Source organism: Egretta garzetta, unplaced genomic scaffold (genome assembly GCF_000687185.1).
Source record: "Egretta garzetta isolate BGI_Z169 unplaced genomic scaffold, ASM68718v1 scaffold299, whole genome shotgun sequence".
NCBI lineage: Eukaryota > Metazoa > Chordata > Aves > Pelecaniformes > Ardeidae > Egretta > Egretta garzetta.
This window is the reverse complement of record NW_009260696.1, coordinates 109,513-132,894: the sequence shown is the minus strand read 5'-3', so window position 1 is coordinate 132,894 and position 23,382 is coordinate 109,513. Positions and strand designations below refer to the sequence as shown.

The 23,382-nt window shown below is 44.1% G+C and overlaps 1 protein-coding gene across 1 annotated transcript in view; it reads left to right on the top strand.

Annotated features, from left to right (window-relative positions):
- Positions 1-23,382, top strand: part of MAD1L1 (mitotic arrest deficient 1 like 1) — a 392,177-nt gene that overhangs the window by 272,767 nt on the left and 96,028 nt on the right. Inside the window, exon 16 of the mRNA XM_009645922.2 lies at positions 22,282-22,472. Coding sequence (XP_009644217.1) covers positions 22,282-22,472 — 191 coding nt within the window. The remainder of the gene's footprint in view (positions 1-22,281; positions 22,473-23,382) is intronic.

Sequence of the window (23,382 nt, the reverse complement as noted above, 5' to 3'; positions counted from 1 at the left end):
TAAGTTAAGGAGATCCAAAACTTCCGTAAGGAAGGGCTGGAGGCAGCAGCAGCATCCACCTTTGCTGGAGACTGCGGATGTGTTATCAAAAATCTCACCGCTAGTGGCATCAAAGGCAACGTGCATGTCTGAAAGATTCAGCAAAGGTTTTCTGAATAGGCTGGTAATGACAACGGCATGTGATTCCCCTTCTAGACTGCCATATTGCCATGACTTCCCTGAAGCCAAGCAGAATTTAGGCGAGGGGATGCTTCCATCTTGTTTCACAAAAGTGGTAGAAATAAATCCTGAGTTAGAACTGGTGATGTTTGATCTGCTAAAGGCATTTTCATCATCAGCCACCATTTGAAGTAACTCCTGGTCAGGTTGGTTTCCATGATAATGTCCCTTCCTCGGTAGTTGGGCAAGGTGCTGATGCGTTTGCAAGCTCCCCGCAGGATGTATTTGGACTCCTATGGTGCCACAAGGAGTATTAGAAATTATGCTTCACTTCCATTTCAAAAGTACTTCTTTCTGCTATAGGATCCTTCACATTTTACAACCTGAAAAACCTGCAGAAAGAGAATGGGAGCATTACCCTGTGTCCTGGAGTCCCTAGGAAGTTTTTGGTGAAATGAAAAATTTTAAGCAGAATGTTCCCGTGTATGCGAAGTCTTCATCTGCAAGGTGATATCCTAAGCCAAACAGAGAGGATGCTTGCAGCACTTGGGAACAGATTTAAAGCTAATGGCATCTTAGTTACGCCTCAGGTAGCTCTGAGTCCTAGGCTGCTAACCCCGACAGTTAGAAATAAATAAGGATAAAAATTAGAACTACTCATATCCCACTTATTACAGCATGTTAAACACTGCTGTTCTCCTCTGTCGAAAGTGGAGTGAGCCAGGCTGTTCCATAAAACCAGGGCAAATGAGCAATTAGCAAGAGGTACAGAAATAGTGTTTGGGAAGGTATAAAGTTGCTCTGAGAGCCATAAAATGCCTCTCCTTGTTTTGCTCACAGTTTACAGTGGGAATGTTTGACACTTAACAAAAGCTGACTAATTCTTTGTTGTTTCCCTTTAATGATCAGAATTCAAGGGAGGGCTAGCCGTGGCAGGCGGGAGAAAGTGTTGCCATGAAAGTGAAACTCTTTTTAATTAGAAAGTCCCTTGGATGATTTACTTTCTAGTGATTTGAGTGCTGGCCGATTTGAATGTGTCAGCAATACTGACCGGCACGATGCAGTCTTGTCAGCGCAGGTTCTGTTTTGCTCTTCAGACATCAAGAGGTGAAGCCTGCTCCAACAAGGAGAGTCTGTGATGAGTGAAATTATAACTGCAGCCAGCCGTGCTCGCGACTTCACCATCTGCTGTGAAGTCTCTGGCTTGAATGCCAGCACTTGTGGTAGCAGGCATAATGATGATAATATTTTCCACTTCTGTAGCACCCTCTGTCCAAAGGTCTCTGAGTATGCTAGAAATACTAATTAAGACTTGCAGCACCCATGGGAGGTGGGCATGAGTCTCCACGCTAGCTTTTATTGCTTGCAGAGTCTAAAGAGGTTGTAGCACTAATCCTTGAGCAGCAATTCTTTCCATCCAGCAGCTCTGGAAGAACTAAAAACCTCTCTCGTACTGCTGTTAGTTTACATCAGAGCTGTATTAGAGAGGCAGCCTGACTTGCGTTAACCTGCTGGAGTGTAAGGCAAGGACTGATCTTCATGCTCCGAAGTGGGCTTGCTGGGGGAGCAGCAGAGGTTGGGCCCGCGTGGCTGTTTCAGGGTTTCTTACAGTCTTGGAGTAGGTCTTGCAACTCGAGTCCAGTCCTTAATATGTGGCCTTCCAAGGAAAATGGACTCTTAAGATCAAAGTGCGAACACTCAGTGCAGTGGTCTACGTGTAAAAAAATCACAGAACCACAGAATACTTTGGGTTGGAAGGAACCTTTAAAGGTCATCTCATCCAACCCCCTTGCAATGAGCATGGACATCTTCAACTGGATCAGGTTGCTCAGAGCCCCGTCCAACCTGACCTTGAAAGTTCCCAGGGATGGGGCATCTACCACCTCTCTGGGCACCCTGTGCCAGTGTTTCACCACCCTCATTGTAAAAGTTTTCATCCTTAGATCTGCTCCAGCAGATCCACGTCTGTCCTGTGCTGAGGGCCCCAGAGCTGGACGCAGGGCTGCAGGTGGGGTCTCACCAGAGTGGAGTCGAGGGGCAGAATCCCCTCCCTTGGCCTGCTGGCCACACTGCTTTTGATGCAGCCCAGGAGACGGGTGGCCTTCAGGGCTGTGAGTGCACATTGATGGCTCGCATCCAGCTTCTCATCCACCAGTACCCCCAAGTCCTTCTCCGCAGGGCTGCTCTCCAACCCTTCATCCCCCAGCCTGTATTGATGCAGGGGGTTGCCCTGACCCAGGTGCAGGACCCTGTGCTTGGCCTTGTTCAACCTCATGAGTTTCACATGGGCCCAGTTCTTGAGCTTACCTTAAATATAGCCAGGACTTAAGTCCCCAGCAGACTGGGACTGATCAGTGTCTCCCAATCAGACTTTCTGTACATGAAATCATCACTCCTTTCCTCCAAGCAGTGAGCTGAAGTGCCTGTGTACAGCAATCCACAGCAAGCCTCGCACCAGCAACGTTGGAGACAGTGCCTGAAAATGCCTACAAATAACACAGATTCCCCCCGGCTGAATCCATGTTCTGTAGTGATGTCTAGAATCCTGGATGCTTTTTTTTGTCCAAAGGGCTTTTTTTTATACAGCTTTATTTTATGTAACTCAGTCTTTCTTGTAGAAGACTAACATGAAAGCTTTTCCATAATCTGCATTTCCGTAGTCTGCTGGAAATGGATCAATAACATTGTATGGACCATCAGGAGGGATTAAGCACATGAGAAAGGCAGAAATTTGACCACAAATCTTTAATGCGTGATCCCAACACTCACACTCCTGGATTCAGAAGTTCCCATGAAGATCCCTTTAACGTGCTCTTCAGCTGGGCAGGGTTGTGGCAGTGAAGCTCTTCCTTCCCCTGAGTGCGAGGTGTAAAATAAAACCTGCTGGCTCAGATCAAAGATACACCTACTATCCACCATCTCTTAGAGGAAAAATACTGTTGTCAAGTATCATTATGTGGTGTGTAAGTGTATTTGAGGCTATTAAAGACAGTTATCCTCCGAGATTTATACATAACAGGTTAAAATGGGAGAGGGTGGGGGAACAAACCCTTGCTGTGTTTAATTATTGCTGGGTGCTGCATGCACTTTTCTCCATTATTTACTTAATCTTAAATGCCAGATGCTAAAGGGCACCAGCATCAATTAACTGCTTAATTAGACTTGCAAAGAAATCATGTAATTTAGTTATAGGCAAATAAAAAAAAGAAAAAAACCACACAAAACAGAAGCTCAGGGCTCTCTCTGCAATGATTTTTAAAGCTCCCTGCATACATTGTTTGCTTTCATTGCTCGCTGGAAACTCTTTGGAGCACTCTCCGTGCCGCTTGCCCCGTAGGGAGGCAGAAGGCTGGATGCAGCGTCACTTGTTCATTGCCATTCTGAGTGGATTTAGCCACAGCTCGCTTTGTTGCTCTCCAAATTCTTTTAACAGAGGTTTGGATCAGATGCCCTTTGCGAGAACTTGTGTGGTGCCTCACGCTGATCCGCAGGAGAACCTGACCTGTCCTTCTCCCCCCTTTTCGTGATCTGCGCCCCGTTCGGTGCTTGCTCTGGACACCTAGTCTGGTGAAGACCAGACACCGTCCCCTGTTCCTGCTAGGAAGACTTTTGTGGTGAACACATTTTTGTATTTTGCAGTGTATTTTGACATTTTAGCGTGCAGCCAACAAAACACCCTATCTTTAGCAAAAAGAGCCCTGCTTCCCTCACTACAAAATAAGAGGAAGCAAGATGCTTTTATTCCATTAGTTCTGACTCTTATGAATAAGAATGTTCACGGGAGTGGAGTACATTCATTTTTGTTTCATCAAGGCCTACAACTCTGGCTGAATCTTTATCTTGCAAATTGCCTTAACAGAGTAATAATCAATGCCATGTGCTCGTGTATGCGCCGAGTTTTTCTTCTGCATAGGTGCTGCTGCCTTTCTGCCTCCGTTACCACTATTCTCACATCGGTATCAGCATCATCATCATTGAAGTGTCTTTGCAGCATCCCGTGTTTTACAACTTTTGTTTCTTTCTTAGTACCTAGATGTTGGAAGCTGCTGACGTTTTTGGTTTTTTTTCTCAGATGTCCTGAAACCTTTCTGCAAACAAGGTGGTGTTCAGTTTCTCAGAGCTTTGTTCTCCCTCGGTGCCCGTGCTGTCTCAACACTGCTCTTTTCCTTTCTGAAAATGTGCCCTAGCCCTTGCAGAGTTCCCTATTTCTTCAAAGCACTGTATAAACATTATCTAATTAAGTATATGTAACATGCCCTAAAGTACATTAAGGGAAAACTGCAGCACAGCATTGAAGTTTCCAGTCACTTGATCCAGTGTAAAATCTGATTGAATCACTAATGATTTTTCAAAATGCTGTGCCTAATGATATGTATCAAGACAGGGAGATCAGAGTTGCAGCCAGAAGCATTGGGAGCTGCCACCACCGAGACGGGGGCAGTCAGGTAAGTTCTGTGTTAGTTCTGGAGCTGGTTTGGATATGCACACTAAGGGAATAAACAAAACAACAACAACAAAAAAAGAGGAGCTGAAGCATTTGGATCTTTCCTGTTTTGATATATATAATCAGCTCTACAGTTCCTGTTGAAATGTTCATTAAAATCGCAGCCCCTGTGATTATGCAGCTGCCTAATTCAAATCAATGGGACTCCTGAAACAATTTCAGGTATTTTTAAATACTGCTGTAGAACTTCCTTGTTTACAGTGTTATGATTAAGCGACTTTTTTTCTAAGTCATCTAAAGCATTAATAAAAATCTCCTTAGCTTTTCTCTAATGTTTTTTTTTTTTTTTCTTTTTACTCTGAGTGGCTGCAAATAACGCAAACCTTGCTTTATGGCTTTATCTTTTACTTCATAGTGCAGCATGAATATTTGTATTGATAACTAAATCAGAAGCCTAATTACACAAGTTCTTTATAACTCCTAGTAAGCCATAATTGACGACTTCTGTTTTGGAATCCTAATACAAATAAATAAAATTAATAGAGCAGCAGAATAAATAGCACTAGGAGTACAACAGCCATGCCTTGCTTCCAGCTCACTAACTTTTGGAAGCCACTGTTGATGATGTCTAATAGCTAAAATACTTTGATGTTAGAACTGGCACGTGGCTGTCCAGAGGGAATATTGTAATGTCCATAGGGTCAAGATACTTCAGTAGGTCTCATGCAGAAAGGGAGGTCATTTTAGTTTTAGTGGAAAGATGCTTTCAAGGTAATTTCAGCTCTTCTGCTATGGAATGCTTCAGAGCAATGCTAGGGTTCTCCTAAGTTCATTTTAATGACTTTGGGTTTATTAACTTTTCACTTTTCTAATAGCTCCAATCCCTTTTACCGTTTCAGAAGCCTTGGCACAATTCTGATGTGTTTAAGTTGCAAACATTACAGGAAAATACCTAAATCAAAACATTGTGGGGGAGAGAGTGCATGAACGAGCAGATGTTTACAGTCTCTGACTTCTGTGGTTGTGAAAAAGCAAACACGTTTCTGTAAAAACTCAGTGCGGTAAAAGCATTTTAGCTGCCTGTAGTTTTGCACTTCACCTGCCTGCGAAGGTATTTCTTTAATCGTCTTTTGCATTTATTACCTCTCCCCAGCTTATTAACTCCCTTGTTTGACTCCACTTGGTTATGGTCCCACCGGGATGCCGGGAGCAGGGGAAGAGGGAGCTCTGGCACAGCTCGGAGCCGGCTCTCGTGGTCGCTTAATCCCTTGCTGAGCACATCTGCACGAGCTGGTGCTGCTGGGTCAAGCACCGGGGTGGCCAGATGTGAACAACTGCAGATGTTTTAGCACGGCGGTGTGACTGAGCCCAGATGCTCTGCTGCCAACCTGCCAGCGCTGCTGTCACCGTTACAGCAATGTCCCTCTTCACAAAAGGGCGGATGAAATAAGGGAAACTCTGCAGGGCAAAATTGGGCAGTGCTGACTGGCAATTGCCACCTCTGTCGTTACTGGGTTTAGAAGTAAATGAAGAGTTTAAATGAACTCTTTTTTTCTCTGGTGCTGAAGAAGTAGGATGCAGCCTGTAGGACAGAGATGTGAGTATTGTTATTTAGGTACCATCCTGTGTGTCCTCTTGGTATTCAGGACTTGTGCATCTGTTGAAAGTTGGAGGTAAATGCTTTGGATGTGGACGTGGGAAGGGAATGAGATGGAAGAGGACAGGAAAGACCAAAGCTTTTTCTTTCTTCAACAAAGAATAGTTTGAATGTGATTTGGCCACTGCACCTTAATGGGTAATCCCCACTCTGAGCCTCAGATGAAAAGAAAAAATCTATAAGGCTAGGGATAATGCAAGAGGATTTTTGCAGACTCTTCTCAGATGTAAAGTGAGCTACTGAATAGCACAGCTTTTAATGATAACTTTTTCTCTGAGCACAGAGCTAATTCATTGATTTAGCCTAGTTGGGTAAATCTGTTCTCCATTGCTTGCACATCCCACGCAGAGACCTTTTGTGCATGCCATTTTTTCCTTCCCTCACTTGTCCCTCAACACATATTTTTCCTAAGTCTCTGGGTGACCTGTCCCAGCAGTGCCATTCGTGCCAGCAGCACGGTCTCCGTGGCACTCGGTGTCGTTACCCCCAGTGGAAAGAGTTCACAGCAGCAGAGAGAGAAATCTTCTCTAAACCAAAACTGAAATGAATCCTTCTCATGGAAGACTGCGATACAAGGGAGATTTCTCTTCACATGTATTCCATGGGTGTGGATCTTTGGAGACCAAGAGTCAAGGTTACCTATGTGCTATGCTCTTTTCCTACACCAAAATATTCTCTTTGATGACTGAGCATCATGGATCTCGGTTTCTTGACTGATCTTATTTCAAACAGGCTGGGTCCTGCACCAAGTCAGCGTTTGGTTCAGAGCTCTCGGGAGTTAGAGAGATAAAAGAGTTCAAGCAATGCCAAGAAGCAAGAGGATCTTCCAAACAAACAAGGCAGAAGAAGGGATCAAGAGGATGTGTAAGGGGAATGCAGACTGCAGCTGAAAAATAGTGTTATTCTGGGGTAGGCTATTCTTCGAGCCTGCTACAGCAGTTGGTGTTGGCAGGGCTTGCTGCAATAAGCACGTCAGCCTCTTGGGATTCCCAAAGTGCTCTGTAAACTTCACAGCTATAGAAAATATGCACAGGGATTGCTGCATCCATCACTAAAATGCATTCACGGCTAGCATGAAATACAGTAACCACTTAGTGCCACACAGGAACCGTCCTTACGGCAGAAAACTTGGAAGCGGAGGAGGCCAAATACAGTTACAGGAACGGCATTTGTACAGGACATGAGGGCTGATACCACGGGCCTGGTTCGTGCCCTTGTCCCCAAATAAAAATGCTCTGCCAGAAAAACGCTTTACCTCTTCTGTAACAGTCCAGGTCTAAGTTTCTTATCTTCTCTGAAAAATGGTATATCCACAGCACAGCGTGCTCCCTGCCATAACCTTTGGTTCATTACTGATTCAGAGAGTGAGTGCCAGCTATTGAATCACAGGGTTGAGACCAAGCTAAAGGTCGGGACTGTGTCTACGTACATAAAAGCAAGCGTAACCTCTTCTTCTTTCCGAAAGCACAAATATGTGGAGATGCAAAAGTTCATATCTGTGAATTTTGCGGCGCTCACATCAGGGTTGTGAAGCAAACAGGTAGGAAAAGACGGTTTCCCAGTTGGGGAGAATCACATCAAGGGCCTGATGGAGTTCAGGTGACGGTGGGCACAGGCACACAGCCATTGTTATTTTCCAGGTGGAAAAAAAAAAAGTGTTTCTGCCAGCAAGAGCGGACAATACCTGGGAGCAATTTGAAAAGCCAGGCTAACTCCCATAGCTTGCTGGCCTCCAAGGTAATGCTTTTACCTGTGTCCTGTATCCCACTGCAAAGATTTCCTGCTGCTGTTTTTTCCAACTCATGCTTACTTTCCCATCTCTGTGCCTCCAGCAGCTTTTGAGCTAACTTTGCACTTCTTTAAACTTTTTTTTGCCTTTTGTAGTTTGACTTGTGTGATAGAGGACCTTGCATCTGTAGGGAAAGACTGTCCTTCCTTCAAGACATGCCTGGACTTAGATACCTCTGCTGCATGCTAAATTGAAGGATTTTGCCTCTGTTATTTGGGATTTCTCAATTGTTAAAACATTTAAATGCCTGTCATTAGTGAAGGGGCATTAGGTTGACAGGGCCAGTTTCTCAGTCCCCTGTATTTACTCACCTGCATCAGTTATGCTGAGCTTAATTTTAATTATAATGCACTGGGTCACCTGTGCTCCATCAGGCTTTTCTCTAAGGTTTTGTTTCATTAGAACTTTATTATAGAGCTAATTTTATCTTTTAAAGCCATCAAATTCAAGGCTGAGCTATGAATTTTCTTGTTAAAAAGGAAGATATCCCAGGTCTGTGCTGTGATTCAGCAGATTCTGCGTTCTCAGCCCAGGCTGTCACCAGATCAGCGCTGTCGAATTAAGTAGCATCCTTGACTTTCTTTTCCATAGCTCCTCTATCTGTAAAATGGAGACAGTGCTAATCTCTCATTTGTGTAACTGTGTAACGTTTGTCCGGTACTTCGAAGATGCCAGATACAATAAAACTGCCAAGCGTCCTTTCACTAACAGGATTGATGATTTACACCCAAAATGCTCATTTTTATGCTAAAACAAGATCACCTGAAAGATACTGCAGTTGGAACCAAACCAAGGAAGGGGGGAGGAGGAAACCATCTGTTACACAACAGCAAAAATGTTTCAGGGCATTCACCTGGGAAACTCTGGGTGACAAGTTTGGAATATGAAGGCTTATTTATATGGATGGAGCTAATTTTCTCTAAGTTATTCATTTTTCACTTAGGGAATTACCTAATCTTACATGAGAGTCTAGGAGGAAAGATTCATTTATTCTTTGTCTTGTTCAGCCCCAGGCAAGCCTGAAGATGCTCTGCCTCTTCCAGTTCTGCTTTTTAACTGATTCTATTAATGGAGCTTAAAGATTTTCTTGGTCTGGGTAAAAAGGGTTAATCTTTCTCATTCCCTCTCACCCTTCTCCTCCTCTTTTTCTGGAGAGTTCTTTTTTTGGAGTCTCTGGCTGTTTCTATCATCTTCTCCCCCTAATCTGCCACTATCTGAAGAATTCATTACATTTCAAATCAGAGGCCTTGCTGCATACATTAGCAGGTTTTAATAGACTTGCCACGACTCAAAAAGGAGGAAAAAAAGAGAGAAGATTTAAAACTCTTGTCTTGCCGAAAGCAGACAGATTGACTCAAAAATGACTCAGTCAATAAAAGATGAGTTTTGAAAAGGCTTCCCTCCGCTCAAAGGGAGCTCGTATTCCAGCGAATTAGGTTTTTCTAAGCCCACTGTCAGAAATTAATAATACATACAGCATGTAAAATGGATTTAGCCCTCTACAGCCTTATACAAACATATCTTTGACTTGCTAAATGTGACACGACTACCAGGATTTTCCAGCCTTTATCCCAGGAGTTTGTCATCTCTCCAGAATGGTGACCTCAGTGGAATTTTTAAGCACATCCAAAAAAAATGGCTAAATGAGATTTTCATTAAGAATATGTTTCTATTTCCCTTACCCTTTTTCTCCACCCAAACCCCTTCTGTCAGAGCATTTTATTATTATTATTTGCAGTCAAAATTATGCCAAAAGCTCCAGTTTAAACTCTCGAGCTAACAAGGCCCTTTACTAGACTCTTTCAGTGGCCTTCCTTCGAAGAAAGAGATACTGAGCCTTCTGCACTGTAGCAGAAATCTGTCATTTGGGTGTTGGGCTTTTTTCTGCTGCTGCAAAAAGGCTTCTAGGCCATTACAGTATCTCTTTCTTAGAAAAAAGAAAGGGTTTCTGTCTTATTAGATCTATTCACAAATATTCTTTGTCATTTGGGTGTTGGGCTTTTTTCTGCTGCTGTAAAAAGGCTTCTAGGCCATTAAAGTATCTCTTTCTTAGAAAAAAGAAAGGGATTCTGTCTTATTAGATCTATTCACAAATATTCTCTTGTGGTTTGAGGTCTTCCCAGGTGGTCCTGCTTACCTTCGTTAAGGTAATTTGAACATGCAGGTGTGAAATCAGTCACCCCTCCTGTTTGTTCCTGCACCAAAGCCCCTCCCTCAGCTGATAAGAATTAAAAGTGGCACTGATTTAACCTCTTTGGTGATTTGGCTGGAGCCTTTATTCAAACTGCCCTTGGTCTGTATTTGGGCAGAGCTCTGAGAATCCACAGAAGGTGTTGTCTTTAACAGGTAGGTCTGGACAGTTTTGTGGGTGCCTGTGGGCTGACTGAGTTTGTCCATCTCTCATTGTTTTCTCATTCTTCTAAATCCCAGTATTTTATTTCTTATTTCTTTTTTTTTTTCCTTTGGCTTTCAGAGTGCTTGACTCAGTCCTGAAAACTTTTCTGTGTGTTCTCTCTCCCTGAAAATCTTATTCCTAGTCCTTTTTTTTTCTAATTATTTATTGTGAATTGCCCTTTAAGTTAACTAACTTTGCAAAGTCACTGCATGTCCTTGCCTCCTCATGGATCTGCTCTGTCTCCTGGTTGTATTCTGCTACATGCTGACTTTGTTGATCACAGAAGGTATTGTGTGAATATATGGCAGCAATGTGATGGCTGGCTCTGGATGATACCTCCTAGATGATGTAGAGAAACTTTTTAAAATGTTGGTGAAGAAAGAAACAGACTAAAGTTCCATTTTGGACCATTACGTGTTGTACAGATGTCTCTTGGACTTGAAGTTGGCAGAGCTCATAATTTTTTAAATATGTTTATAGGTTGCATGAAAAGACCGAGCTTAGAGTTGTTGACAATATGCACCCAAAAAGTGCAGGGATGGTTCCTTCTTTCCCATCATCGCAAACGGGGAAACTTGCCCAGATTTTCTTGTGCTTCTCTGGCTCCGAAGAAGAGGTTTCTAAACATGGTTGTTGGTGTTTACTTTGATGGAAGCCTCTCCTAATGAAAAGCATTTTTCACAGAGGTGAAGGTAACAGGCTGGTTCAGCACTAGCAAAAGTATTTCACTTTGTAAGAAATTTCTACTTTTATCTCCAAGGGCAGACTGTTATGTTGGTTTGGGTTTTTTTTTTAATATAATTTTGACACATAACTAGAAATGACCTGTCCTCAAAGGACAGCCAGCAGGACATTGCCTTCTCTGACACCATTTTCCCCACTACTGAAGAAATTTGGGTCCTTTGGCCCTTCTTGCATGGGCATGGACCGACCTTACTCATTTCTGTCCAAGACCCATGAGTAATTGCTTACTTGAAATTAGATAGGGCTTCTGCTCTTTGTCCTGTTTCACTCCTGAACATGTGCAAGACAGACAAGCGTTCTCTTCCTAAAACTGCTGCATAATTCCAGGTTGTATCTTATAATAGGACCCAAGAACCAAAATTTGTTTGGCTCATGTTCAGGAAGAGAACGCTTGTCTGTCTTGCAGATGTTTAGTCCTCAGTGCTTAAAAAGTGTTGGAAGAACCAAACGTACAAGACCTAGAAATCAGCTGGGGTTTTGTAGTTGAAAGAGGTGCTTGAGTCATTCTTCCTCAGGGTCTTTTATTTATAATGTGCCGAGCTCCTTCCCAGGATGAGTCTCCAAAGTTAATGTCTTGTCATCCTGTGTCATCATCAGGAGCTTTTAGTTTTCGTCTAAAGATGTGCTCCTAATGTTGGTATAGAGATGAACAGAACTGAAGGGAACAAGCTTGACACTTTCTCTAGTTCTGTGTTTGCTTCCAATTTAGTTCATTTTTTAAACTGTTCCATGTTCTCTTGACTTGAAAAAGGAGTTTTCCCAGTGAATATTATGTCACTTTAGCTTCCAGCTGCTGTGCTAGGACATAGCCACCCAATAATCTCCTTAGGAATAATTGCTGGTGTCTTTTCAGATCATTTTTGTGAAAGGTGACAAACTGCTTGCCACAGTGAGATGTTAATAACACAGAGATGCCCTCTGTTTGAAAGCTGGTGCAGAAATTACCCTATGCAGTTGTTGGAAAGTCAGAGTTGTAATGGTAAGAAGTGAGGAACAGAGCCGTTCATTTGCATATAATTCCAGGGCTTATTTGTCATCTTTTGTGTAAACCATACAATTTCTGGCACGGTAGGGAATGTGTGCTCATAATACAGAGGGACCGGAACATGGGCTCGCTCTCAGCATGGATCAGGGTTAAAGAGATGTCATCTGCTAAAAAGGAGGGGGTAGGAAAGAAGAAAACATGGTCTGCGGGAGCTATGTGGAGAGAAACAGGCATGGATATTTAATGAATCCAAGTTGTCAGACCAGCTCAGGGAAAGCTGTGCATCCTGTCGTCCCCTTGGAGTAGGGATCAGAAAAAGGGAAGAATCTGCCTCCTTCCAGGTGTGTGTTGAGCTGAACTTGCCCTGCATCACCACTGAGCCCGACTGCATGTTTTTCTTGTTGCCCTTGTAGTCAGGGGTTGCTCAACTGTCCCTTTACCAGTCAGGTACACTACAGATGTCTGAGGTGGACATCTTTATGGCACTGAAATGAAACTCTTAAAGGCTCTAAACTGTAGCTGAGGGCTTTCAGGCATGTTCCCAGTGTAGGTTTCTCAGCTTTTTCATAAAGAGATGATTTTTTGGGGAAAACGAATGAGACGGGTATCTGTGTTGTCTTGTGATTTAGAGTTGGAGAGGTCCATAAATACTTGCTTTGCCTTTTTTCTTCCTCCTCCTCTCTCTAGGAAGCTAGAAAGTCTCTCCAAGTAGCCAGTCAGTCCCAATGATGAACTTAACAATTAGAGCCTTAATGCCCATCTTCTAAAATTTCTAATAAAATTGCATGAATATTTAATACCCAATTATTAAATATTTAAAAATTTAAAACTGAACTGGTTTGGAAGTTAGCATGTGATGAATAATTCAGAATCAGGAAACGAGACACAGTGCTTGGGCTGAGACAGATGTTACCTTCCCCGTCTCCCTGCCCGGAGATGATTTTGGTGGTCCTGCCAGTTTGGGGACAGTTTGTGGGCATTGCTTGGAGACTTAAAGCCTTCGCCTCTTGCTCAAAAGCATTAGCACAAGGTTAAGGGAAATAGCCCTCCCTATCCATAATAACACTTCAGACTCCTGCGACGGAAATATGAGCTCCAGAGGCTGGAATAATGTGATTGAAAGCCTGGTTATCCAGGAGATGGCTCTGTTTCCAAACATCTTTCATGCTTCAGGGAAAAAAGATTGCCTGTCTTTACGTCTCTGTCACGTTCCTGCAGTTCTGTTATTTGAAAGCCCCTTTTCCCTTCTTGCTGTTCTGCTGCTCCACGCTGAACCAGCGTTTCGTTCAGCTCCAACACGATCATCTTTAAAGGATTGTTTTCATAAAGTGGACACCAGAAAATGAAGCAGAACATGAAAAATGCGCCAATAAAAATAGGGCAGAACCTCCCATCCTGCGAGAGGAGGTCCAGGGCGCTCGGAGGAGTGCACAGAGGAAAAGTCTGGTGTGATTTTTGAGCAGAGTAAGTGCCTTTGGGGCTTGCTGCAGGAGCACAAAGAGCAAAAAGAAGGGTCTGGGGAAGGCTTGACTGGTTGGCATCCAGAGTGCTTTCAAGCCAAGAGCAGTGTGCGTGCTGTGCCAACACTTCAAAACACTATTAAGGGGATAAACAGGGGGGAAAAAAAAATAGGATTGAATAGAAGGAGTGAGTGGAGGCTTTTTAGGGCTTAGTTTCCTTTGGAACAAAAGCCTTAAAACAAACTCCGCAATCTTCTCCCATTAAAAACACAAATAAGGTGGCGTGCTGCAGAGACTTGCCTTTATCTGTTGCAGTGCAGTTGTATTCTTATCCCCGCTGGCTGGCTAAAATGGTGTGCATTTTCCCTGGCTGTCCTCTGCGACCCTCCAGCCTGCCTGCGTGCTGCGCACAGCGGAAGCGGCTCCATTAGCCCAGGCCGTGCAAACAAATGAAATGGCAGGCTGACCTTTCAGCAAAGCCGCCTTACCTAGGGATGGGGGCACTGGGCTTTGTCTCAGAGTGCCTTCTGGAGACGGTAATGGTGTTATAATGTCTGTCAAGAAGAAGGTGGTTCATGGCTAGGAAGGGATTTAGTCCAGCGCAGTGGCGTGTCCTGATTTACAACCACCCTCTGCAGGGTTTAGAGTTCGGTCTGTGCGTCCCAAGTGAGAACTAAAGGACGCCTCTATGGTGCCCCGTCCCATCTCAGACTCGGTCTCGCACCACGTAGTTATTTGATAAGCTACTTTAGAAATGGTAGGAATCTCTTCAGGTGCTTATTAATTCTATATTTAGATCCATCTGCCTGCAAAGCTACGGTATCTTTGTGTTGTGAGCGCAGACTTCACGGTGCAGGGAATAGAGGGAGACAAGACACTGGAAGTAACATAATCTTGGACACTATCACCCAGTCCAAATAGCATTTCCATGAGTCTCAACATCAGAATTTGAGCATAGCAAGTTCCTGGAGTAAAAAGCAAGATGGCTGTGCTCCTGGGAAACCTTGAAATCATCTCTTGCCGGGGGTGAAAAGCTCCTGTTCATAGCCTTGCTGAACATCATTAGATAATAAACTTTTAAAGCACTCCGTAATGCATGATTGAGTATTGTCCACCCTGTGTTGGGAATGACTATAACTCCTGCAAATAATCTTCACTTTGAGGAGGAACAAACAAATATTTCTGGAGCAGCTTTTCTGTGTTTGTTTTAATAGCAGATGTCGGGTGCTGTTGCAGAGGTTTAAATAGCATCCAGTGTTTTGGGGTAGTAGTAATAGCAGTGATGTGCCGGTGGAAACAAGATAATGGGCAGAGTGCAGGGGAGGTGATCAGACAGGGGATAAATTCGCCTATTAGATGCTTCTGCAGACCACCCCATGTAATTAACAATGCATGTTATATATGTTAATTATATAGTCCCTAGGATTAATTCTTACATTAGATACTTGAGTGGTTTCAAAACCACTCTTTTTCTTGGGAACGGCCTAGTGGAGAAGTGATTCTCCTTCCTCTGAGAAGCGAGACGAGTTATGTCCCTGTTCTTGCTACCAGACTTCCCTGAGCTATAGCCTGTGAAAAATCCCAGTTATGGGGTTTTTTTGATAGCTCCAAAATAGATTACCTGGAAAATAGGTGGACTGGAAGACTTATGCCCAATGTTTGCTGGCTTGTTCTAGAAGCAGAAGATAACTACTTTCCTGTAAACTTAAGTGACACAGTATATTTGTATTTTTAAGGTGAGGCTATTTTTTGCATCTGAAGTTAATGACTAGCTCCAGCTCTGGCTGACATCACTTTGTTCTGGGAAGCGCTGTTGGTCTATAATTGCCATATGGAAGGGAAATGTGGCCAGCAGACTTTAATCATCGTTTGGGGGGTGGAGGGAGATGTCTTCCTGGTTAGTTCACAATTTACGACCAGTGTGACAATCCTAACTTCCAAACGGTTTGTGCCATATCTCACTAATTGGTGAAGTCCACCTTGGGCAATAAATAGCTCTCCTGAGGTTAATTTATCCTGCGTCTGGGGTGTGTGTTGCCATCCCCACTGAGTTCTGTATTGCTGCGAGCAGGCTGTTCGCATCATTTAAACCAGTGATTTTAAAGCTACCCAGGGTCTCTTTACACAACACTGCGCTGCCTTTGGTGAAAGAACATGGACACGCTCCGGGGGTGGCTGAGGAGCTGAGCTGGGCTTCCCAAAGCCCACTTGTTTCCTGCCTTCCCCCACTCCGAAACAGCTTTGCCAATGAGGAGAAGGGCAGAGAAAGCTCCAAGCAGTGCCCGCGCTGGGATCCTCGGAGGGAGCCTTTTGCTTGGTCGTGGTTCATCTGCCAGGGCTGAATCCTGCACCTAGGCCAACTTCAAGCATGCTTGTGAGTTTTGCAACCTGACATTGTAATCTCAGGGGTATCAGGAGAAGAAAAGAACCCTTTACTTAAGCCTAATCCATGCTGTATGTGCGTGTAGGTACTACAAAAGCTTCCTCTCTCTAGTCCTCAGCGTCCTGTTGCTTTCACCCTAAGCCTTCGGACGCCCTCTGCCACTTTGTGCAGGTTATCTGAGAATGAAGGTTGATTATGGACTTCTCTGCAAGAAATGGTACCCTTGTAAAGATACATGGGTTGTCTGAAATGGGGGCTTCAGGCAAGTATCTTTGGTCAAGAGAAACATATGGGAAGCTTTCTTAGCGGAGAGTTCCAGGGCAAGGAAGAGCTGTAGCTGGCCGTGGTGGTGGAGACCTTTCCTTGTATCATGCTGGCTTCAGAAACTTCCCTGAGCTGTTGGAAGGGCAAGCTGGTGGCTGGAGGAGGGAGCTGGGAGGTGCACTGAACCATATGGTACATGCAGGGTTTAAAAATAAACCAGCGTTGACTGATCAAATAAATACCACTTAGGTTTAAAATTGAACAGCCAGCACAGTCTGTTGAATATAAAACTGTTTTTACCTTCAAGAAAAAGTTATAATTCATGGTTGTAATGTCACAAATTGCAAGTTTTGCAAAGAGTGGTTTGAGTCTGCCAGACTGTAAGGTCGAGTAAGGGTAGCGTGGGGCTGCCACGCCGGTCGGGTCGTGTGGTCCTGCTCCCTCACCCAGGGCATAAAACACACCTATAAAATCTAGCAAAGCGAATTTTATTTCTCAAAAGCAATGGTCATAAACTTGCCTACATCAGAAAATGCTCAGCTCTTCTATTAGCCTTTATTTAATGCGATACAATTTATTTTTATATTGTGTCCTTCACAGAATATCACAGAACTCCTTTCAGATGTTATTCCTCATAAACTAAAGCTGGAAGAGAAAACTTCAGCTGAGGCTTTGAACGGGGGAATGACTGGAAGGATTTTGGGTGGGGAAGGGCAGTGTTAGAGCTGCAGAGACTTGAGAGTCAGGTGGGAAGGACAGACCTGCAGTGGGAGAGTGCAATTAAATAACAGTTTGGGGTCCGGGTGGGGGGGACTGATGGGTGACATTGCACGGCAGGCACGGCGTTATGGAAATGCAGAGAAGGTAACTGTGGCCTTCCTTCCTGGAACTGGGAAAACAGCGTTTCCTCTTCCCATTATGGTCCTTGTGAGAACGAGATGGTGCTGGCATCCCTTCTGTAGGCTGGAAACAAAATCTAAGTCGTCTGTTATTTAAATAGAGCAGGGCTGGTAAAAATACAATCTCCTCCATAGCAGTGTTGGGTGGCATCTGCCTGAGACATTCTGGCAGGGTCAGCAGAGACGGGAATTCACATGTAAATACTTTATCCTATGTGTGTTGGAGTGAGTGACCCCAAACATGGTACTAAGGGAAGGTAACCTTCAATGGAGAGTTAGAAAGGACTTCAGGCCTTTCTGAGAGAGAGAGATATTGGCTGCGATCACAACCGAATTAATGCAGCTACATGGCTTGTGGCATCTTTAAGGACAGGCAGAACAAATTTGTGTTTTCCTGGAAAAGACTAGTGATACATTTAATTTCATGCCGCTTTTGGCATGCTGAGAGCCACATTGTTTCCTCCCCTTTCCCTGGGGAAAAGGTTAAGCATGGATTTGGTTTTCTTTGGTGTAGGGACTGCTATTGCTATTGATTGACCTTGCTGAACTCGGAGCAAGAGCCAAAGCTGATGTATTTCCAGGCAGCTGAGAACATTTACAGATATAAGGAGTGTAAAAGCAATGGAATAAAAAGCAGTGACATTTTCAATATGAGACCAAAAAAGCCCAACTCATATTTTATTTATTTATCCAAACTAGTTTGAATTATTCATTAAAGTCGATATAAGTGTGTGAAAATACAAGGTGTTTCAAGAAGCAGCATCATTAGTAGGAAGTTAATCATTTGGCAATATTAAACAGATTAATGATTTTTTTTCAGTGAGGAGGTTTTTTTTCCCATCAAGCTCTTCAGGACAGGCAACTTTTTGTGCATACGCTTGGCCTGAATACAAAGGAAATGTGTGATTTCCAAATATTTTCCTTTTCTCTCTGTTCTCCTCCTTTATTTTTTTTGTTTTTCCAGGCAAAGTAAACAGCCAGTCATTATCCCTGACCGAGGCCTAACCTGCCAAATCTTATGCTTATTTTCTCAGTTCTTATTTGTTTCGTTAATGCTTCAGTGAGGGATGCTGTGGCATCCCTTCTCTGGGATGAAGGCTGCTCATGGTGTGACTTTCCCCATCCATGGTTTCTGCAGAGCACGCCTGCAACTTCTCTCGCCTGTTTTATGCAAGTGTAAGAGTCGAACACAGGACCTCACACGAGTGCTCTAAATACCAGGATTCTGGTTTTTCAAACACTGTCTTTTAAAGATAAAATTAAACCTAATTCTCCAAATGTCATGAAAGATCTTAAAGGATCAAGACGTTCAGTGTTCTGTAGGTGGTAGATAGAGTGGGTGGTATCAGTAATGCTGTCATCAGAAACTTGCGCTATTAATGCACCTCGACCCATCCTGAAAGGATCTCCCTCTGTTCCGTGGCCTCCACGGCTGTGCCTTCAACATTGCTCTGAAATATGCTGAATTGCACTCTGTGCAAATGATGACTTTTAAATCAATTTTTCCTGACTGTGCTAGAAATTTGGCGGGAATTAGCAGTATTAGGTGAGGCTTAAGAATTAGTGCCGTCACGTCTTTGAATTCAGGCGCAGAGCAAACAATGAGCTGCCTCTTAGCTTAACATCTTCACTGGGTGGGAGAAATATTAGAAAGATTAATTACTGTCCCCAAGTCAGTACATGTGCTGCCTGTGCTGTTTGCTGGATGCAGGGAATCTGCAGCGCCAGGGCCATATGTGGGCAGAGCCATGGTGCAGAGAGGTTACGTAGGTACCCAGTGCCTAAACACAGGCGTTCTGTGCCATTTTAGACACCCCAAAGTGTCTGAGACCTTGGCCTGGGGCTGACTGGTATGATGTGGAACCTGCAGGAAATCTTTCCTGCAGAAGCGTGGTGGGAAGCTGTGAAAGATACCCTAGGGTGTCTCAAAATGGCCTTGTTTCAGCAGCAGGATCCCATTCTCCTCAAGTCTCAGGTTACCTTGCTACCACGTTACTCTTCTGTGGATCCTCCTCACGATGTGACTTCTTGGTTGTGTCTCCAGAACCCTCAAAGGGAAGCAGGGGAGCACTCGCAGTCCTGAGTGCTGTCCCGAGTTAATCTGGGAATTGTCCCCAGCTGAGTTGTGTCCATGGGATAAATACTGCAGGAGGTAGGCAGCAGCAGTTGCTATAGCCGAACTCTTGAGGGCTGCAATTTAATGGGGCATAAAGGAAGAGCGATCTTCAACGGACCTTTCGCTGGGGGCAGTTGCAAACTTAGGCATTCCTACAGTGTCCCTGTACCTGATTGTGGGTTTTTCTGCTCCGTTCCCAACCTGTGCCACTAAAGAAATGCTGTTGGGGATTTGCCAGCAGAGCTGTGGAGGGGATGACAAGGTTTATCCTGTCCCTGGCTGATGCTGGCACATCTGGCTGTGTCTACGTTAGCGGTTACCAAGTTCAGCACCTTGTGCTGACACAAGGCATCTCTAAGAGGGAGATAACATTTTTTCATGCAGTTGAATTCCTTCAGCTGGGATGGCTGACATGGTAATACACCAAAACTGCCGGAGGCACTGGAAGGAGGGCCAGGAGGAATGGTAGGGAGGAGGCGAGGGCACACTGTCAGGAGTGAAGGCTTGCTGGTCCTTCAGTTAAACTTAAAAGCTCCGGATTTCTTGTATAAAAGACTGATTGTAGTTGGAGATTTTCCTTTTTCACCCTGAGGGTAGTGGAGGAAAGCAGTTGCCATCGCTTAATTGTTATTCTAGATTCACGCGGTCGTGGTCTAACTAGGCCAGCGCTGTTGGGTGGGCGATAAGGCTGCAACCCACGGGTGCGAGGGTGCTCCTGATGGCCACAAGCAGCACCAAGTCTGAGAGACAAAACAGCGGAAGAGGTGCTAACTCTTCATGAATAATGAAAGCTGTTCAAGGAGTTTATGAATTAGGGTGCCATCCACCTCTGATGTTATAAAAGTCAGGAAAGGCAGCCTCCAGGATGCGGTAGGAAAAGGCAGATTTACTTTTCCAAGGCTAGGCTGCATTTATTAGGAAAAAAAATATCGCTGTTGGACATGTGCAATATATTAAAGGCAGTGCTGTCTGTGACAGTGGCGAAATGTTGTTTACCACTGCAGTGTGGTCACTGAATTTTTACTTTTCGTATATAGGATTTTGTCCTTAACAGTTGCATAGCTGAAAGAAGACTGTGAGAATATTGAGGTCAGAGCTGCCAATTCACCTCCCGATTTCAGAGGCTGATTATTTGATTAATCAAAGATCAGACCCAGCTGAGATGATGGGAAAAAGTGGTAACAGTCCAGGAAAGGGTTGAGTTAATCATGCAGTGATGAGTTTGATAGGAATGGGAAGGTGGGTGGATGTTCTATTTACCTTACATCCCCCAGCAGTTGAGGGGTGCCCTGTATCACAGTGTTTAAATGAACAAACTGGTATGTGATGTTCCCCAAGACTGGCTTGCTTCCCTTGAAAAGCGAGATAAAGCTGGAGGGAGACCCGGAGTAAAGGAAATACTTTGCTCGTACGTCATCTCCACAAGCCACTCAAGAAAGTGGAGCTGAATTAACCAAAGGTAAGGAGTTGGCCAGCGTTAACTCTCCCTGCGTGGATGCTCTCACTCAGAAGTAAAGGGACATGTAGTTCTCTTTAACCATTAAAGAGTTCCGGTCCTTGCCTGGGGATTAAGCTGAATTGGATTAAGGCCAAAGTACTTCTGAGCAGGGGCATCCTCAGTGGCATTTAAGGCACTTTAACTTAACACATTGAATTATCCTTTTGTCCCACCCGGAGCGCCTAACTAAAGCAGTGCAGAAGATAAGAGGAGACTCGTGTTCTCCTGGTGCACTTGCAGCTGCTCAGAGGTGAATCATGGGCAAGTCCACGGCCTCGCAGTTACCAACCTACATTCCTCCTGCGCTGCGCTTGGGAGGTCAATGGAAACACTATTTGGCAGAAACTTTTCCAGCTTGCTTGGGAATCAGTAATACTTTGGCGGGGGCTGTCTAAGCTGTGATGGGTTAACCCCCAGCCAGAAACCTTCCTTCCTACCCAAGCATTCGTCTTGCAGAAGCTTCTGCTATCCTAGTGCTGAACTCTGAACTAGCTAAAATAAAGACATATGGCCTACATGTGCTGCAATTATGTCTCTGATCACAGCACAGACAAAGCCTTAAACCTCAGAATGACAAAGAAGTATCTGAATGAGGAAGTCTATTTGTTTGCTGTTAGAAAGCGTCAGGGGTTTTTTTCTAACCCAGGACTGCAGCGTTGATAAAACAGGCTGACTTGGGAGACATCTCTAGTGTATATTAAAGAAAAGCCAATCTCTGTAATTAATGGGGGGATAAATCGAGGTTTAATTACTCAGAAGGCACCTTGGGTGAAAGATTCATGGTAATTGTTGTGTATCCTCTTGAAGGATTCACAGTGCTGGAAGCTCCCTTTGTAGCAATAAAATACAGGGTGAATGGCAGCCCGTCTCACAGGACCTCTCTTCTAGGGACTAGTCCAGTTAAGGTAGCAAATGCAAAGAGGCAGTGGTACTCTTCAGGCTTTTTATCACAATAAAAGCCCCTTCCCAAATCTTAAGGGATTCCTAAGCAGTGTGTCAATTTGAGATCAAAGTGCTTGTAGTCAAATCAAGAGTACATTGGAGGAGATTTCCCTTATAGACGGCTTCCTCCCGAAGCGACTGTACAGAGGTGTATTTCTTCCCATTTTTCGGCTTTTTTGCTTCCTGTAGCGTAACACCTTTCTCTTGGGTTCTGTGTAGAAAATAAGATGTGTACATGTGGGGAAACGAATGCTAAAGCTTTGAACTTTGTAGCACATTGTTAAAAGGCTGGCTGAGCAAAAGAAAAATCCATCCCACCTAGACACATCTGTCTTCCTTATTCCCCAGTTTATTATCTTTTGGTCTGCCAGGGCCAGAAGGAGAGGAATCTAGCTTGCCTGTTTCTTTACTCTGCCTGCTTAATTCACTTTTAAAAAATTTAATTAACCTTTTCAATTCACTTAATTTGGCTAGCACTGTAAATATGGTGCAAAGTCTCTATGCTGATGAGGTATAACAAAGTACCGGTTTTCTTCCCCAACACAGAGCTGAAGAAGCAAGTGGAAAGCGCGGAACTAAAAAACCAGCGTCTGAAAGAAGTTTTCCAGACCAAGATCCAGGAGTTTCGCAAGGTATGCTACACACTAACGGGGTACCAGATCGACATCACGACAGAGAATCAGTATCGACTCACCTCCATTTACGCCGAGCACCAAGGAGACTGCCTGCTTTTTAAGGTAGGTCTACAGACCCCTTGCTGCACCAGCTTCTTTGAATTCATGGTTTTCAGCATGCCAGAACATATTTTTTCTTTCTCAGTGATTAGATTGGAAAATCACTGCCCCCCTGCTATGTGACAGGGTGTTCCTTATGAGGGAAGTAAAGATCCTTTCTTCTTTTAAAAAATTAGCTTAGAAGGTTTGGCATCTGGTCTCCCACTTATATATCAAAGGCAGGAGTAAAGAGAAGAGACTATGTATGCATAACACCTTAAGGCATCTGGCCTTGCACTTCACCTTTTTATGTTATCAGTTATATATGCCGCGGTGATAAAACCTTATGTAACCATCAAGGTTTCATCCCTACCTCACTGTGAGATATATGTCTTTGCTATCCTCTAGCTTGTCGTCATCTCGTCTTTATGTAAATTGGAATTCCTTTGAGCAGCAGCGTGTGTGAAGTGCCATTTATGTGAACAGCACAGATGAGTAGCAATAACTGTCTTCTGCCAGTCTGATACCTTTATTGGTCTAGCTAGGTGGTCTGAGGTTCTGGCTTGATAGGCGCTGTTTTTCTTCTGCGTTACCTTCCAGCTAGCGCGGTTGGGTTTATACGTTGGAGCTGAGGTGTGACATGAGAGTCTTCAAGCTGTTATGTCACATCTTTACATCGGTTCAGGTGTCTACAGCCCAGGTTTACAGGTCAGTGGGAGAACATTCTCCTTCTCGGTGACAAACACAACTGGCGTTTAAAATCATACCTGCCTCCCACTGATCCCCCTGGGGTGAGTCTTATTTATGAGGAGGATGAGGGTTTTGGAGGCGCTTGGTACAGGAGGGGACTTTACAAGTAGGACCTGGAGAAGTTCTGTTTCTGCAGACCTACTGCTGTGTGCCGCTTGTGGATTGCTGCAGTGTTGTTTCTTTA